The 19,325-nt window shown below is 35.2% G+C and overlaps 1 protein-coding gene across 7 annotated transcripts in view; it reads right to left on the bottom strand.

Moving 5' to 3' along the window:
• Nucleotides 1–12,608: 12,608 nt before the first annotated feature.
• Nucleotides 12,609–19,325, bottom strand: part of LOC144974608 (orphan steroid hormone receptor 2-like) — a 30,073-nt gene continuing 23,356 nt past the window's right edge. For all 7 annotated transcript variants that reach the window (XM_078917633.1, XM_078917636.1, XM_078917635.1 and 4 more), the window contains 3 exons: nucleotides 18,332–18,474; nucleotides 17,499–17,636; nucleotides 12,609–16,730 (listed from right to left, as the gene is read on the bottom strand). In XM_078917633.1, coding sequence (XP_078773759.1) covers nucleotides 15,991–16,730; nucleotides 17,499–17,636; nucleotides 18,332–18,474 — 1,021 coding nt within the window. In that variant the 3' untranslated portion in view covers nucleotides 12,609–15,990. The remainder of the gene's footprint in view (nucleotides 16,731–17,498; nucleotides 17,637–18,331; nucleotides 18,475–19,325) is intronic.

The raw sequence follows: 19,325 nt of genomic DNA, 5'->3' as shown, positions 1-19,325 counted from the left end.
CTCACAACCAACTGCCTCCCAAAATGGTAAAGGATTCTAGTAAGGATCTGGTAAAAATTCATTCCAGAACAAAAAAAAGAAGAAAAAAAAAAGAAATCAACTAGAAAGAATCAACAACCCTAGTAGCTCTAACCAACCACTCGCAAAACAAATCAAAACATAAAATTCTAAATCTAACTTAACCATGATAGCCCTACCCAAAACTCTGTCCTAGACATTTTAATTTTCTCCAACACAAGCATTTTTTATTACCAAAACAAAAATATGAGTGACCAAACAATTTTGTAAAAATTTACTCAAGTCTATTGCGCTGTAAATGTCACAACAAAAGCTACTGTATTTATTGTTTTGATCTCAAAAATTGAAGAGAAAAAAAGGGGAGGGACCCTCCACTACAACAGATTGCACAGAACTGCTACAATTTTGTCATGGGCATTCGAAAATACATGTCATGAATGAATAACATTTTGGTGAAACAGAATAATTGTAATATGACAAAGAAGAGACACACCTAAAATTATTCTTTAGAAATTCAAACCCCCAACATATGCCAACTGTTTTTGTTTGTTTGTTTTTAAGGGTTTTACGGCGCTTGCAACACATTAAGGTCGTATCAGCGCCAGTAAAAAGGAAGAAAATGGGATAGTAAAGAATTCTAGAATTACAATAAAGCATCCAAGAAAAGGGAAGACAAAGGGGAATTGGTTCAAATAAGAAACAAGTGTAGATTCCAAAAGCACTTTATCAAAGTACTTAGTTTGAGATCACTAAAAGTCTCATCCAGACAAGCACAGGTCCCCGCTAAGAGGAACACACTCGAATGTTTTACAAATCATATATAATATAAAGAAAGTATAATACAGTGCATAACAGAGAGATGATTTACAATGAAAAAAATATCATCTCCCAAAACTAGCTAAACATTCAACTGTTTCTCTCTCAGCCAGGGCATCTGGCCAGGACCAGGGCAAAACTAAGTAATCTCATTCCAAGACAATGACAGGAAACAATTGGGAAACGGGTATGGGGGGATAGAAGACACAGCATGTACCTCCCTGCCCACTATGGGAGGTCAGGATCCCAACCCAGCATATGCCAACTCTTCTCATCTCTGAATATTAAGAGTGAAGTAAAAAAAAAAGAAGATATTATACGAAGTTGAGTATTGACTAAACTTTGGCAAAACCAACCATTCATTTCAGACTAACGCTCAAAAAAATCAATCGTTATTCCTTTCATGGAAGAAAAACAAACTTCTTTAAACATAATATTTAATATCATCCCTTACTTCTCCCAATTAACATTTTGACTAAGGTATCATTCAATTTTCAATTAGTGTAAATATTTAACACTATAAATAAAATCAATCAAAACTAAAATTTTACTAGAATCACTCGTGCAAGAAAAAAAATATTAAAAATCATCTCTAAATCAAAAAACCTGAAATTGGTAACAACTTTCAGAGAGAAAAAAAGAAATGTTTTATGTTGTTTTTAAGGGTTTTACGGCGCTTGCAACACATTTAGGTTATATCAGCGCCAGTAAAAAGGAAGAAAATGGGACAGTAAAAAGTTCTAGAATTACAATTTAAGCATTCAAGAAAAAGTAAGACAAAGGGGAACTGGGAACAAATAGGGATCAGATGTAGATTCCAAGAGCACACCATCAATGTTCTTAGTTTGAGATCACCAATAAGTCTCATCCGGACACAAGCACGGCCCCCACTAAGAGGAATACACTCCAATGCTTACATTATAAATTAGAACAAATATAATAATACATAACAGAGAGATGATTTACAAGGAAAAAAATATCATCTCCCAAAACAATAACTATGCATTCGACTGTTTCCCTCCCAGCCAGGACCCCGACCAGGGCCAGGACAAAACCAAGCAATCTCATTCCAAGACAAAGACAGAATGCAAGCTGGAAAACAGATATAGGGGGATAGAAGACACAATAAGTACCTCCCTGCCCACTATGGGAGGTAGGAACCCCACCCAGGAAAAAAAGAAAAAAAGTACACTTGTAGTCAAAGACTGAAAAGAATGACAAAAACTACACGGAATGGGTCAACGCATATAGAAAAGGAATAGGAAAAGAGACACATGAAATGGTATAGATGAGACAGTAAGAGTGGACAAACAATTCCATCCCTAATGCAAAAGGGAGAAACATCAGGTGTTTAATGCGTATACAGATGAAGACAATTCTTTATTGTGAAATAAAAATAACAAAAAGATATTTGATATGCCCCAAAATGTGATATGAACAATTCAAAAGACCCATGAGGGGAAATAAAATAATCACAATAATTAGACATTACAAAGTACTATACAGTGTTCATAAATAGTTACCATCATAATTCAAAATCCCCGAACACAAAGTTATCACCACTATCGCCATTTTTGTCTTCTTACTTCTGTAATCACAGGTCAGAAAAACAAAAGGAAAACTATATATATATATATGCTTTACATTGAACACTTTGTAAGAATAGATAATAATAATAATAATAATAATAATAATAATAATAATAAATAATAATAATAATAATAATAATAATAATAATAATAATAATAATAATAATAATAATAATAATAATATTAATAAGAACAAAAAAAAACAACTTAATATTATTATTACAAAAAACGACAAAAATAATGCAGATCGCCATACTAAAATGTAAATTTAGTTGTTTTCATTTACCTGTGTTTTTGTTTATAGGGCATTCATTTCAGTGCCAGTAAAAAAGATGATAGAGGAAAAACTGTAGATCTGGTCAAAAGCACCAAAGAAAAAGTAAGACAAAAGGGATTGGTTCAAATAGGGAAAAAAAGATTCCACGAGCAATATATCAATGTTCATATTTTGACATTATTCATTAAAAGTCCTATCCGAGTATAAGCAAAAAGGATCTGGCCAAGAAGGATGTGTTGTGACGAAGCTTCCGGGCGGGTTTGCGACAGTGCACAAATGCGGTAAGGAATTTGCTGATTGGGTCGATTGTCATAACATAGTAGTGTGAGCACCATTAGAAGCTGCTGCCCAGAAGGATACACTCAAATGCTTACAAAGTGCAATATATTCAAAACTTAAAAACTATAATAATACCCAACAGAGAGATAATTTACAAGGAAAAAAACGTCATCTGTCCAAAAAAGAAATTTTACATTTAACTGCTTCCTTTTAAACTTAAGTATCCCAACCAGGACAAGAAAATCATGTTTTAATTGTTGTGTTTAAGGGTTTTCGGCGCTTGCAACACATTTAGGTTATATCAGCGCCAGTAAAAAGGAAGAAAATGGGATAGTAGAAAGTTCTAGAATTACAATTAAAGCACCCAAGAGAAAGGAAGACAAAGGGGAACTGGAAAAAAATAGGGATCAGATGTAGATTCCAAGAGCATACCATCAATGTACTTAGTCTGGGATCACCTAAAAGTCTCATCCAGACACAAGCACAGGTCCCAACTAAGAGGAATACACTCAAATGTTTACAAATCATATAATACAATATGTAAACTAAACATAATACAATGCATAACGGAGAGATGATTTACAAGGAAAAAAATATCATCTCCCAAAATTATAACTATACATTCGACTGTTTCCCCTCCAGCCAAGGAACTCCGGCCAGGGTCAGGACAAAACTAAGTAATCTCATTCCAAGACAATGACAGGAAACAAATGGAAAAAGGGTATGGGGGGATAGAAGACACAGCATCTACCTCCCTGCCCACTATGGGAGGTCAGGATCCCCACCCAGCAGGAAATCATGAGCAATGTCAATCCAGAACAAAGACATAGAACTTGGGAAGGGAAAACAGATGACACAGCAAGCCTGACCCCTCAACCCACCATGGCGGGGTCACAGAACACAATCCCCAAACGTTCAGAAAAGCGAGTGGAGCAGGCACTTATGTTGGTAACAACAAGATATGAAGTGAATAGAAAGTCAAAGACATAGAGAAAAAATTTTTCGCGGCGGTGGTGGGGTTGAACCTGCGACCTTATTGGTACGACAACTCCGCCTGGCAGGTGAGAGCGTGGCTCTACCGTGTGAGCTATCACGAACACAAAAATATTCGTTTCAAACTCAAAGTCATTACTAGATCCCTCTCTCACCCACTTCTTGAGACCGCCGATTCGTTCGACACCACCATCGCGAATAATTTTGACCAGCAGTTAAGCTTAATAGCCAATATTCTCAACACAAACATATAACATAGAAACGATTGAGACATTGAGTATGCTCCGGTGTATGGGGTGAATTTTTAATTCAGAAAAGCGAGTGGAGCAGGCACTTATGTTGGTAACAACAAGATATGAAGTGAATAGAAAAGTGCCAGAAGACAATAGAGAATGAAAATTTTTTTTCATTCAACCCCACCACCGCCGCGAAAAATTTTCATTCTCTATTGTCTTCTGGCACTTTTCTATTCACTTCATATCTTGTTGTTACCAACATAAGTGCCTGCTCCACTCGCTTTTCTGAATTAAAAATTCACCCCATACACCGGAGCATACTCAATGTCTCAATCGTTTCTATGTTATATGTTTGTGTTGAGAATATTGGCTATTAAGCTTAACTGCTGGTCAAAATTATTCGCGATGGTGGTGTACGAACGAATCGGCGGTCTCAAGAAGTGGTGAGAGAGGATCTAGTAATGACTTTGATTTGAAACGAATATTTTTGTGTTCGTTGATAGCTCACACGGTAGAGCACGCTCTCACCTGCCAGGCGGAGTTGTCGTACCAATAAGGTCGCAGGTCAAACCCCACCACCGCCGCGAAAAATTTTCATTCTCTATTGTCTTCTGGCACTTTTCTATTCACTTCATATCTTGTTGTTACCAACATAAGTGCCTGCTCCACTCGCTTTTCTGAATTAAAAATTCACCCCATACACCGGAGCATACTCAATGTCTCAATCGTTTCTATGTTATATGTTTGTGTTGAGAATATTGGCTATTAAGCTTAACTGCTGGTCAAAATTATTCGCGATGGTGGTGTACGAACGAATCGGCGGTCTCAAGAAGTGGGTGAGAGAGGGATCTAGTAATGACTTTGAGTTTGAAACGAATATTTTTGTGTTCGTTGATAGCTCACACGGTAGAGCCACGCTCTCACCTGCCAGGCGGAGTTGTCGTACCAATAAGGTCGCAGGTTCAAACCCCACCACCGCCGCGAAAAATTTTCATTCTCTATTGTCTTCTGGCACTTTTCTATTCACTTCATATCTTGTTGTTACCAACATAAGTGCCTGCTCCACTCGCTTTTCTGAATTAAAAATTCACCCCATACACCGAGCATACTCAATGTCTCAATCGTTTCTATGTTATATGTTTGTGTTGAGAATATTGGCTATTAAGCTTAACTGCTGGTCAAAATTATTCGCGATGGTGGTACGAACGAATCGGCGGTCTCAAGAAGTGGGTGAGAGAGGGATCTAGTAATGACTTTGAGTTTGAAACGAATATTTTTGTGTTCGTTGATAGCTCACACGGTAGAGCCACGCTCTCACCTGCCAGGCGGAGTTGTCGTACCAATAAGGTCGCAGTTCAAACCCCACCACCGCCGCGAAAAATTTTTCATTATTGTCTTCTGGCACTTTTCTATTCACTTCATATCTTGTTGTTACCAACATAAGTGCCTGCTCCACTCGCTTTTCTGAATTAAAAATTCACCCCATACACCGGAGCATACTCAATGTCTCAATCGTTTCTATGTTATATGTTTGTGTTGAGAATATTGGCTATTAAGCTTAACTGCTGGTCAAAATTATTCGCGATGGTGGTGTAACGAACGAATCGGCGTCTCAAGAAGTGGGTGAGAGAGGATCTAGTAATGACTTTGAGTTTGAAACGAATATTTTTGTGTTCGTTGATAGCTCACACGGTAGAGCCACGCTCTCACCTGCCAGGCGGAGTTGTCGTACCAATAAGGTCGCAGGTTCAAACCCCACCACCGCCGCGAAAAATTTTCATTCTCTATTGTCTTCTGGCACTTTTCTATCACTTCATATCTGTTGTTACCAACATAAGTGCTGCTCCACTCGCTTTTCTGAATTAAAAATTCACCCCATACACCGGACAGTACTCAATGTCTCAATCGTTTCTATGTATATGTTTGTGTTGAGAATATTGGCTATTAAGCTTAACTCTGGTCAAAATTATTCGCGATGGTGGTGTACGAACGAATCGGCGGTCTCAAGAAGTGGGTGAGAGAGGGATCTAGTAATGACTTTGAGTTGAAACGAATATTTTTGTGTTCGTTGATAGCTCACACGGTAGAGCCACGCTCTCACCTGCCAGCGAGTGTCGTACCAATAAGGTCGCAGGTTCAAACCCCACCACCGCCGCGAAAAATTTTCATTCTCTATTGTCTTCTGGCACTTTTCTAATCCCCAAACGTTTACCTTTATCATGCCGTGTAGAAAGTGAAATCATAAGTTATAAGTTTTAAAAAAAAATAAATTATTTTACAAAATCTAAATTGGTTGTTGGGAACAGGGGAAAGTGAGGAACAGGAGGACAAGACCATTATTTATGAACTGGTACTTACACTACTAATCTCTGCACAATCATAGTTGATCTTTAACAATTCTATTTACATCTATCCAAGTTAAACTTGGAAACATTAATTAAGTAATAATAATAGAAACAATGATAATAATAATAATAATAATAATAAACTAATAATAATAATAATAATAATACATAATAAAATAATAATATGATATTAATAATAAAAAATAAATAAATGCTTTGAAAGTTTAAAAGTTAAATTATAGTCGCACATGACTCTGGATAAGTAAAGACCAAAAATAACAAAGTACCTTTAGACCCAATGCAAAGAGTCAAAATGAATGGCTTTGATGCGAATATCTTTTTAAAATTTCACCATTCGTGTTCTGATGGAACTCTGACAAGATACACTGACATCTTTCAATGACAGTGAAATATCTCCTTTGTTAACGTACAGCATTTCTTGTGTTGGTTAAGGAATTCAATCAAGGAAAAGAATGGATTGTTTGAACATCCCTTTAAAAGGAAAATCAGACGATAATCACAATTCCCATTTAATGTGCCGGTTATTTATATTTTTTAAATGATTCTTATTATTATGATCACAAAATAGCTGTAAAAACAAATAAGGTACCAAAGCTCTTGTGTTGCCATGGAAACAGGATAAATCATCTTAATAATATCACTATGCCTCCTTGACATTCTGGCCTATACCTCATGTTACAATGGGACGGTTTTAGTTACCAAAATAAACAAGGCAAGGGTGTCAATTAAACAATCTATTACTTCTAACAATGGCAAAAATCATGTGACTTGCGAATGTGAATCTCATTCTAACAAGACTTATCCAGAGTCAAGTGTTTTATTCATATGCATTTATAATACATAATTAAGTTATTGGTAAGACAAAAGCATGCTGTACAAAATATGTAGGTAAAAATTGACACCTCAATGATCTGAAGACCAACTATGGCACTTAGTTTTGTTATGTTCACATTTTCTGACAACACACCGAAGGTTTCAATCATAGCAGCTGAATTTTTTTTCTCTTTCTTTCTTTTAAATGGTGCTTTGGACACTCTTAGTGTCATTTAAACACCATTAAAAAATATGCATGACAAGCAGATAAGAATTCTTAAATATAAACCATGACAAGAAGTTATAGTTATTGAGTTTAACAGCATGATACAATATAATTAGCACCTAAAGGAAAAAGAGGATAAATGGAAATATGATAGAAGAGTATAGATCTAGGCAGCAATTTTTGAAACAGCCTGTAAGTCTCACTTTAATTTTAATAGATCCTGACAAAAAGGATTCACTCAATTGTAATATTATCCATTTTAACGGACACTACCAGTTTTACTATGAAGAGAATATTTACGAGAATAATAAATATTCTTCTATGTAAAGAAACATCGATCACACTTTCTCACTTACTGCACAAGACCCAAGGTAGGAGGTTGTGTTTTGTTTTTGTTTTCAAGGGTTTTACGCCGCTTGCAACACATTAATGTTATATCAGCGCCAGTAAAAGGGAAGAAAATGGGATAGTAAAAAGTTCCAGAGTTACAATTAAAGCACAAAAAAGGTGAAACAAAGAGGAATTGGTTTAAATCGGTTTGTATTTATGTCTTTAAGGGTTTTACGGCGCATGCAACACATTTAGGTTATATCAGCGCCAGTAAAAAGGAAGAAAATGGGATAATAAAAAGTTCTAGAATTACAGTTAAAGAACCCAAGAGAAAGTAAGACAAAGGGGAACTGGGAACAAATAGGTTTTGTTTGTTTGTTGCTTTAGGTCTCTTCCAACACAATTGAGGTTATATGAGAGACCGCTGAAACAAAAAAAACAAGCAATCTAACACTAACAAGAATAGTACAAATGTAAATCAAAATCATAACCTAAAGATATCATAAGCTAAATTATAAATAACCAAGAACAAACAGGCAGAAGATTTACAGAAAAAAAAAATATCCCCTGTCAAAAATACAATCACAAACCAAAGAAGCAGGATAGGCTAGTAAAGAGAAGAAGAAACGACATCACTATCGGATCGTACACCCATGGAACAAATAGGGATCAAATGTAGATTCCAAGAGCATACCACCAATGTACTTAGTTTGAGATCACCTAAAAGTCCCATCCGGACACAAGCGCAAGATCCAACAAAGAGGAATACACTCAAATGCTTACATTATACATTCAAAATAAATATAATAATACATAACAGAGAGAAGTTTTGTTTTTGTTTTTAAGGGTTTAACGGCGCTTGCAACACATTTAGGTTATATCAGCGCCAGTAAAAAGGAAGAAAATGGGATAGTAAAAAGTTATAGAATTACAATTAAAGCACCCAAGAAAAAGTAAGACAAAGGGGAATTGAGAACAAATAGGGATCAGATGTAGATTCCAAGAGCATACCACCAATGTACTTAGTTTGAAATCACCTACAAGTCTCATCCAGACACAAGCATAAAATCCAACAAAGAGGAACACACTCAAATGCTTACATTATACATTCAAAATAAAAATAATAATACATAACAGAGAGATGATTTACAAGGAAAGAAATATCATCTCCCAAAACAATAACTGCATTTGACTGTTTCCCTCCCAGCTAGGATTCCGGCCAGTGCCAGGACAAAACCAAGTAATCCCATTCCGAGACAAAGACAGAAAGCATGTTGGATAACAGATATAAGGGGATAGAAGACACAGTATGTACCTCCCTGCCCGCAATGGGAGGTCAGGATCCCCACCCAGAACAGAGAGAAGATTTACAAGGAAAAACATATCATCTCCAAAACAATAACTATGCATTTGACTGTTTCCCTCCCAGCCAGGGCCAGGACAAAACCAAATTATCTCATTCCAAGACAAAGACAGAGAGCATGTTGGAAAACAGATATAAGGGGATAGAAGACGCAGTATGTACCTCCCTGCCCACTATAGGAGGTCAGGAACCCCACCCAGTTATTTGAATTGAATAGTCTACAACTGATTTACCCTGTGTGTCCCATTTTCTTCAAATTGTACGAATAAAGACGCCGGCAATGAAATTAAAATCAATAGATAATTTATTAACTTGCCAGATTTTTAAAAAAAATCAATCCCATTGTTGAAAAGTTACATACAGTGTACTTCTATGCCACATAACCATGTTTGTACATATAACCAACCATATGTGACCTAATCATCACAGGCATTATGAAAATTCATATTCATGAACTCAATGCCCCTTCTCTCTCAATTTTTTTTTGTCTAACCAAGATAAAACAATTAAATTTTCAGAAAGAAAAGATTGAATATCCTCTACATTCAAACACAAATCTCATATTCAGAGGTTTCCTCCATTTTGACTTCGGGGATTTTATGCACATGCATTACTCTTAGCTCACATCAGAGCCAGATAAAGAAAAGTCAGACAAACCGAACTAATCAAAAAAAAAAAAAAAAAAAAAAAAAAAAAAAAAGAACAATTAAATTTCAGTGTTTCTCATCTAATACTATCAAAGGTCGACAAAGACAGAGAAATACGGAATCAAAAACAAGAGGGAGATGTGCAAAATATATAATAATAATGATAGATAATGACACCTTAGAAAAGCACAGGTCCCAACTAAGAGGAATACACTCAAATGTTTACAAGTCATATATATGTAAACAAAACAATACAGTGCATAGCAGAAAGATGATTTACAAGACAAAAAATATCATTTCCCAAAACTCTAACAATACATTTGACTATTTCCCTCCCAGCTAGGGTATCCGGCCAGGGCCTGGACAAAACTAGGTAATCTCATTACAAGACAAAGACAGAAAGCATGTTGGAAAACAGATATAGGGGGAGAGAAGACAAAATAAGTGCCTCCCCGCCCACTACGGGAGATAAGGAACCCCACCCAGCAGGCCTAAAAGAGCAATATCTTGGCTGAAAAGTGTATACTTCGGAAATAAAATCCAACAGCTTTAAGAAATAACTAAAATGTAATTACACATATTAGTTTTGTGTGTGAGTGAGGAATTTCAAGAGCAAAACTTCCAGCTTAATTGGAATTGAAAACATGGTACCAAACAAACTAAGAATGCTGCAAATTTAACAACAACCCCCCCCCCCCCCCCCCCCCAATAAATCCAGAAAAAACACAAATGAAACGATATAGATGTAGGTGATGAAAATCATGTAGAGTGTGTAAAAAGTGTGGTAAAGTATTAGAAGAAGAGAATACAGTCAGTTAAATATTGAGGATTGATTCAGACATGAAAAAACAACAACAAAAAACATTACAATTTAGGTGTGAGCAGGGCTGCCAAGTACACAAATGGTGTTTCAATAATCCTGTTTTGTTGATAAAGGGGAAACCCAAAACGTTCATTTGATCTGTTTTTGTAATTAAATTGAAGCTTACATTCAACTTCACGTTATTATTTATATCAAGTACACAAAGAAAAATAAAGGACACGACATATTTGGGGGTGGGTGACAGCTGAATAGACAGAGGGGCAGTGATATTGCAGGTAATCATGACATCATTGACAAGGATAATGTAAGGGGATAAAAATGGAACGGTTTTGCTGATATGAATGATGGTAATGTATCTTCAAGAACAAAATCTAACATTGACAAGCCAAATGGTTCTTCTTAATAGTGCCAAACATATTGGTTCTTTGGTTTGTTTTTTTTTTTTGGGGGGGGGGGGGTTTACATTAAAAAAGGGGAGGGGGAGAGAATATTTTGTTAAAATTAGGGAAAAAACGAGACAATTTAGTCATGTGCCTCACAAATGTCAGACACTAGGCAGCCCTGGATGAGGAAAACCATAAAATTGAACAGATTTGAAAACAAGCACACAAACAAACACACTGTTTTGACATGTAGTTGGCAGCTCTCACACCTCCTCCGATCACAAAGAGGTGTCCATAAAAAACACCAGTCAGAAATAAAAGTTCTGAATCTTCTTCATTAATCTTACTATAACCTTTAATAACCAGTTATCATGAGACCAACAACAACAAAAAAATCCTGGTGGCGAGTCTCACGTAGACATATTATTCCTTTAAAATGAAAACGGAACGAAACTAAAATGGTATCCATTAGACGCAAATATTCATCTTCCTTGCCGTGCAAACAATTGTTAAGACTCAATAAAATATCGAAAAATCCCACTGCGCTTATCTGGTATTATCTTGATGTTATTTTCTAACTTGTTCAGTTGTATAAACACCTCACCAATAAAGTACATAAAAATGGACATTAGTAAACATTCATCTTTGGCAAAAAAACACAAGATAATATGGATATCATCCATTTAAAAACCATCAACATAAAATCATTTATTTTCAAAAATATTGTTATTGATGTATCAATATCAATAATGAAATTGTATGCATGACATAACAGGACCCAAATACTCGGTAATTTCCGATACTGATACAAAATGGCAAGTTGTCAACTTTCTGAGTGCGAACTGGGAAGATGAATTCCTTGTCATCTATTTTAACAACTTTTCAGTCTCCTTATCAGATAAGTAAAATCACCATTAATGTAAGAGGCTTTCATTGCAATAGTAAACATGTGAGTATTCAGTAAAAATATAATAATTCTAATAATAATAATAATAATATAAAAGTAACTAACAACTATAACAATAATTATAAAAATATTTTTTTTAAAATGAACATGTCTGCGCTGTCAATCTCAAGAAGAAGGAAAATCATCCAAGGAAAGTAATTTGTACACAAATGAACGAGTGGTTCCATGTGTTGGCGTGTTCTATTTATGTCATACATACCTGCAAATTTTGAAAATACACGGATGCCCTGTATATTTCTCCCAACAAAGGCTAAGACTTAATGGGAACAAGAATTATTTCCATGACACATTAAAACAAGAATTTCTAACAGAAGAGAGGATGATGTGTATGCTCAAACAAAACTTACAAAAAGTCAATGGAGATGAATTTTTTTTTCTTTTCATACAAGAGATGATTATTTTCTTTGCCTCACCTCACCCCCCCCCCCCCCCCCCCCCCTCTTGATTAGACTAATGCCCATGAGTCTGTCCCAAAATTAAGATTTTTTTTTTTTTAATGCAGCATTTACTCAGAAAAGACTGCAAAGTCTATCCGCATCAAAAATCCAGGATTCAATACCCCCCACTTCCAGTTGATTTTGTCAAACCATCACACACAGTGAGTATTTCAGATTCATATGATAATTCAAAAAGGTCTTTGGCAATGAAATAACCTCCTTCCACATGGTTGATTTGAAGACAGCAAATATAAATCACAACAAAGCCTAAAGACAGTTTAAACAACTTTGAAAAGAAAATCCAAAATTTACAATTTTCAGCTCCAGTAAATCAGATCAGTTAATTCTCAATTCTTCGCTAATTTTCATCATCAAAATATTAATAGTATTGCATAAAATCAGTAGATCAAAGTACCTCACTTCTCTGAAGTAAAGCGTAAAATTAAAACCCAATTACCTTTTAATTTAATTACATTTTAAACTAATTTTTTTTAAAAATCGCAGCCAAATTTGAGGGCTGATGTTTAATATTTCACATGATTTAACAATTACATATAGTTATAAGGATCTAACCAACTTTTACAATTTTTTTTGTATATTGAAAATTAAAATGAATTGATATTGGCATGAATGGATCTTGCGTAATATTGCTCATTTTCATGTTTAAATTTGTCTGACTTTCCCATTTGGACAAGTAACCAGATTTGTTTTCCTGTCTACTAATTAGTAATGAAAAAAAAAATATGAAGATTTCAAATTTACCCTTCCTGTCAGCTGACTCGCTGTGATTACAACACAATACATAAAACATACAATCATACAGCCATTTCCACGGTAATAACAGAGAAGAGGACAAACAAATCAAATCCTGTTTAACATTTTTCACTGTTAAATTGTGCTCTCTATAAAGGATAAACTTTCAGTGTAGCATTGGTAGTAGTAGTAGTTAGTAATAGTAGTAGTGGTGGTAGTAGTAGAGTAGTAATAGTAGAAGTAGTAGTAATAGTAGTAGTAGTAGTAGTAGTAGTAGTAGTATTAGTAGTAGTAGTAGTAGTAGTAGTAGCAGTAGTAGTAGTAGTGGTGGTGGTAGTTGTAGTAGTGAGAGTAGCAGAATTAGTGGTGAAAGTAATAGCGGTGGTAGTAATGATGATGCAAACTAAATATAATAAATTAAAATTTAAAAACAAATAAATTAAATAAATGAATAAATAAAACAATTATAAGTTAAAAAGTAAAGCATGATTAATACTATTATCTTAAAAATGTATGAGATTTATATGTATTGGACCCGTCCTTGTCAGGGAAAATTGATATATCGGTTTGCTACAGTCCAGGAGTTTGAACAGTGCTTGGATTATTTTAGGGCAAGGGCACTATCATTAGGCCAGGAAAAAAAAATATTAAAAACTTAAACTACCTTAAGCTTGAGCAAGATTTACAAAACAATAAATAATTCAGCAGGAAAAAGTAAGACAATAGGATGAGTTGAACAAGGAAAAGAAACAAATCCACTCCAGGAAAAAAATATATAAAAGACAATAATACAATCTAAAAAAAAAAAAAAGACCCATTCCTTAAACATTGAAGCCCCATAGTATTACAACTATTTAGAAATAAAAACAAAGTTCTTCTATTAGCTTGTCAGTAAAAATGGGCTAGAAGATGACTCGACTCCCATTTTGGGCGATACAAATAATAACCATAATATAACTAATGTACAGATGAATAGAGAATAAACAAATGGAAAAGCCAGCAAACTTTCAATTTACAAAAATTACAAAGGGGAGAGAAAAAAAATAATAAATTGAACTTCGTATGTGGTCTATGTGAAATTTTACAACTAAAGGAGAAAAAAGATCATGAATAAATAATAAACAGATGATTAAAAACTATCATGCAAATTTACATGTGCTATAGCAAAGCGATTCGGTTAAAAATAATTTTGAAAGAAGAGAAATGTACAGTTGTCACCTTTGCCAAATCACAATAATTTCAAACTTTAAAAATTTGAGCTTATCAATTGTCTCCTGTTGAAAAAATCAAAACAAAACAACATATACTACTTTCATGTTCCATCCTTAATTTGATAATTACCCGACTATGCCTTTGACTTTGACCCATTCTCATTCATCTTGGGTGTTTCATTCATTGTGTTTTGTTGATAAAGAAGAAACCTGAAATGTCCATATTATCTGCCTTTGTTTAATAAATGGGAGCTTTCATTACATTTCCTATTGTTATCTAGCTTGAGAGGGTAAATATACGAGTTAATTAGGACCGCTGACCATTGAATATCCCGAATACGCATCAAAATTATAGCAGAAATTCATCACTTAATTTGTAAAGCATGACTTCAATCCAAATAGGAAGAATTTTGTAATGCAAATTGAAAAGATTTTTTTTTAGTTTTTATAGTAAAATAATTTCCCTTATGCTAATTGTTTATCATTTATTAGGAATACAGATATTTCCTGTTAACAGAAAATGTGATAGATGGAAAACTAATCTGGGCTGATTTGACCTCTTGATAAGCATATAAGACTGTGACAAAGGGCCATTTTAAAAAGATTTCAACACAAGAATCATCAATATTAAGTAATTCAAATAAAAAATAATTTAGAAAAGATCAAACCTTGATCAATTTCTCTGGGTTAAATAATTTCAAAATGAACAAATATTTTCTTGCCCTCCCCCCTTCCTCTCCCTCAAAAATAAAAAAAAAATAATAATGAATAGCAGGAACAACTTCTGAAAGTGATGGAAAAATGAGGACAAAGTATCCGTATCGTTTCAAAATGACTTAATATTGATAATTTATCTGCCAAGATAATAATTAAAATAATCCTTAGTTGCAGCCTCAAATATTAATTGTCTTTGTCTGACCAACAATATCTGGAAGAAAATAATCATGTGCGTTTTGAGCTTCATTTTAACAGAAAAGCTCTGAATTGAGAATTTCAATCAATGTTTAATGTCTGTCAGCTTCTAATAGCTGTGCAAACTGAAGCGAGGACCATTGCCCCTTGCTGATCAACCTCTTTTTTTTTTTTTTCCATTTTGACATTTTTACTACGTAAATTAATATCTTCAGATGACACATACTTGTCTTAACGTTTAAAGTCTCAAATTTGAAACTTCTGTACTAAGATCCAATAAAGCTAGTCATCTTTGCTTTAGGCTAGAAGACTAGGGTGACAATGAAAAAAAAATTTAAGAGAGGGAACTGGAACTATATTCCACAAGTATAATAAATAAACAGAAGAAGAAATAACATTTTGCAACATATGCATGAATCTCTTTTTAAAAGACCAGAAAGGGGAAAATGAATGATTTACAGATAATATGATTTAAAAGAAAAAAAAAAGAGTATGAAAACAATAAGATGTATACATTGTATAAAATATGTCAACAAAGCAATGCTAGTTACTTAAGATGGTGCAGTAGCGGTGACTGTGGTAGTGAGTTGCTGTTGTTGTTGTTGTTGCTGCTGTTGTGATTGTGTATTGGGTCCATCTGTATACAATGTCAGTACCTGCCCACTCTCTGTCATAAGAGATGTACGGTGTATACCACTCGTTGAAGACGCTGATGCAGAATTGGCAGACGTTACCACTGCTGAAGGAGTAGCTAACATGTTGTGTTTAGCTTCACTGCCGTTCGACGCCATTGAAACCACTTCTATGTTGTTTGGCTGCTGTAACTGTTGGTGTCTTTGTGGATCCTGCAACTGCTGCTGCTGTTGTATGGGCATTCCTCCATTATTGTTGTCAGTTGTTATGGTTACCTGATGGCCCGAGGACTCTAACACAATGGGCACACTGGGGGGCTGGTTGGGGGCACTTGGGTCATGCTGTGCCGGCACAGCAATGCCACCTGAGATTCCAGCCACAGCGGCAGCCCCAGTCTGCCCTGTCATTTGTAAATTGTATTCCGCTGTCTCCATGCGGAGGATGTAAGGGATAATATTGTCTATCTGAACGGACCCTGTCAGAGCAGAGAAGAAGAGCTCTTCCATGATGGAGGGAATAAATGTTTTAAGGGGAATGAGACGGAGTAAGAGTTGAGAGACCCGCTCTGAGCTGCCAGGAGCTGAGCATGCTTGAAGCAGTTCTCTTCTTGCTTTTTCTTGGAGACGGCTCACACGTTTGTCCCTAACATTTGGGTTATCTGAAAAGCGGAGGGGTATTTTGGAAATCTTTTATTACTGATGCCATTTGCTTTTTAAAAAATATGTGTTCTATTCAGATGTTCATATACCAATTAGAACAAATAATTATAAAATTTCATAAGAAAGTTTTTATACCTTTTCAACTGGCAGAACACTCCACTCACACCCAAATGAATCACATTAAGGTATGTTTTATTACGCTCCTTGTGCCAACTTAGCATTGAATGGGTAGCTAAATGAACAGGTCTCAAATAAAGTATATTGCACTAGACTAGCATTCCACCTGAAGGGAAGCAAGCAATTATAATTGTCTATTTAATGTTAGCAAAACTGAGAAAAACTATGGCTTTATCAGGTTCATGGTTCTGAAGCACTGCCTCGAGTACTTACTTTAGACCAACCTTTTAAAATATAATTACCGAAAAATATGATTCAGAGTATTACAGATTATGGGCAATACAATAACCAGGTCATAATATTTTGGGCTAAAAAAAAGGATTTCAACTTTAAAATAAAAATTTCTCATCTTGTTTTGGTCCCTTTTAAAAAATGAAGCCTTATATTAGGCTAACCATCCTGGAGAGAGAGAGAGAGAGAGAGAGAGAGAGAGAGAGAGAGAGAGAGAGAGAGAGAGAGAGAGAGAGAGAGAAAGAGAGAGAGAAAGGGAGAGAGAAAGAGAGAGAGAGAGTGAGAGAGAGAGAGAGAGAGAGAGAGAGAAAGAGAGAGAAAGAGAGAGAGAGAGAGAGATAAAGAGAGATTGAACTCACCAGGTGCAAAGAGCACAAGAGTTTTGAGATAAGCAAATTCAGCTGGGGTGATGGATAATTTCTCTGTGGTACTGACATAGTCTTGAAGACGAGTGATATGTTCAATGACATTTTTCACTTTCTCTTGATTAGAGTGGTCTGGAAAGAAAATTGGGAATTCAAATAATCTGAACCATATCGTTAGTGTCTGGCACCATTCTTTTATTGTGTTGTTTTAATAATGTCCACAATCAGGATCAACAAAGTGATGTTCTACAGGCGACAGAAACAGCTAAGTATTTACTGACTGCCAAGACTAGTTAGTTAGTTTTTTGTTTCAAGTATTCAATAATATGATCTTTATTACTCTGTGAATCAACATATTTAGAAATAGAGATAAAAATCAGTAAATTTGGAAAACCATACATTCGGGTGGCAATATCTTTGCATATATTTTGCTGTTGAAACTGAAACTAAAATGACCAGTTACTAAATTTAGGTGGCAAATATCAGTGCTGATAGTGACAAAAAGTGAAAAAGTAGGAAAATGTTGAACAATTGCCTTTAAGTCCCATTTTTACTGCACTAAACCCCACTTTTAGAGCAATTGAGATGATAGACTATCATTGATACTCTAACTAACTTCTGGAGAGTGGGAAACTGCACCTGTGTGTTCCACCACACATCAACTCTCTCATTGCTAGCACATTGTTTCGCGAAAATGTAATTTTAAAAAGGAGGAAATTCCTCCTCTGGACTCCAACATCGCGGATTTCTGCGGATCTGAGGAAAACCATCAGCACCGCAATATATCACTGATAGCTGCTCAAGCCTTTGCAAATGTTGTTACTAACCTCCTCGCTGAAGACTGGCCATGAGATGATGCAAGATGGCCGCTAACATGGTGGGCAGACACATAGTGCTAGAACACTGTGACAGACCTAGGGTGAACAACTCACTCCAACAAGACCGCACTAATGAGATCTGGAGTTCTGAACTGAGGATGGATGGCAAATTGAAAATTAAATTAAATGCATTCAGAATGTGACATCACAAATGAAAATGAGCACTGACATTTACTTAATGTATTTTTAAGGGTTTTACAGCGCTTGCAACACATTAAGTCATTTCAGTATCAGTAAAAAGGAAGAAAATGGGATAGTAAAAAGTTCTAGATTTACAATTAAAGCATCCAAGAATAAGGCAGACAAAGGGGAATTGTTTCAAATAGGGAACAGGTGTAAATTCCAAGAGCACACTATCAGTGTACTTAGTTTGAGACCACCTAAAAGTCTCATCCAGACACAAGCATAGGTCCCCACTAAGAGGAACACACTCAAATGTTTACAAATCATATATAATACATAAATAAAACATAATACAGTGCATAACAGAGAGATGATTTACAAGGAAAAAAATATCATCTCCCAAAACAACAACTATGCATTTGACTGTTTCCCTCCCAGCTAGGACTCCGGCCAGGGCCAAAACAAAACCAAGTAATCTCATTCCAAGACAAAGACGGAAAGCATGTTGGAAAACAGATATAAGGGGATAGAAGACACAGTATGTACCTCCCTGCCCACTATGGGAGGTCAGGAACATGAGTACTGACAACATGATCTGATCAATAATGAATCATAATGCAAACTATGCGAAATATATAGACATTCCTAACATGAATGCAGATTATGGATGGAAAATGGGCGGCACATAACAAGTAAATACCACTTGTCATCAAATTACATGGGCAGGCCATTTTTTTTTTCATTTATTTCAAACAAGAAACATCAAAATATGACAAATTTGATTGCAGACTTGCCAAAATGAAAAATTCAAATTTTGTAA

Source organism: Berghia stephanieae, chromosome 6, assembly GCF_034508935.2.
Source record: "Berghia stephanieae isolate SIO BIC M18660-M18661 chromosome 6, UCSD_Bste_1.3, whole genome shotgun sequence".
Classification (NCBI taxonomy): Eukaryota; Metazoa; Mollusca; class Gastropoda; order Nudibranchia; family Aeolidiidae; genus Berghia; species Berghia stephanieae.
This window is presented reverse-complemented; position numbering and strand designations above follow the sequence as displayed.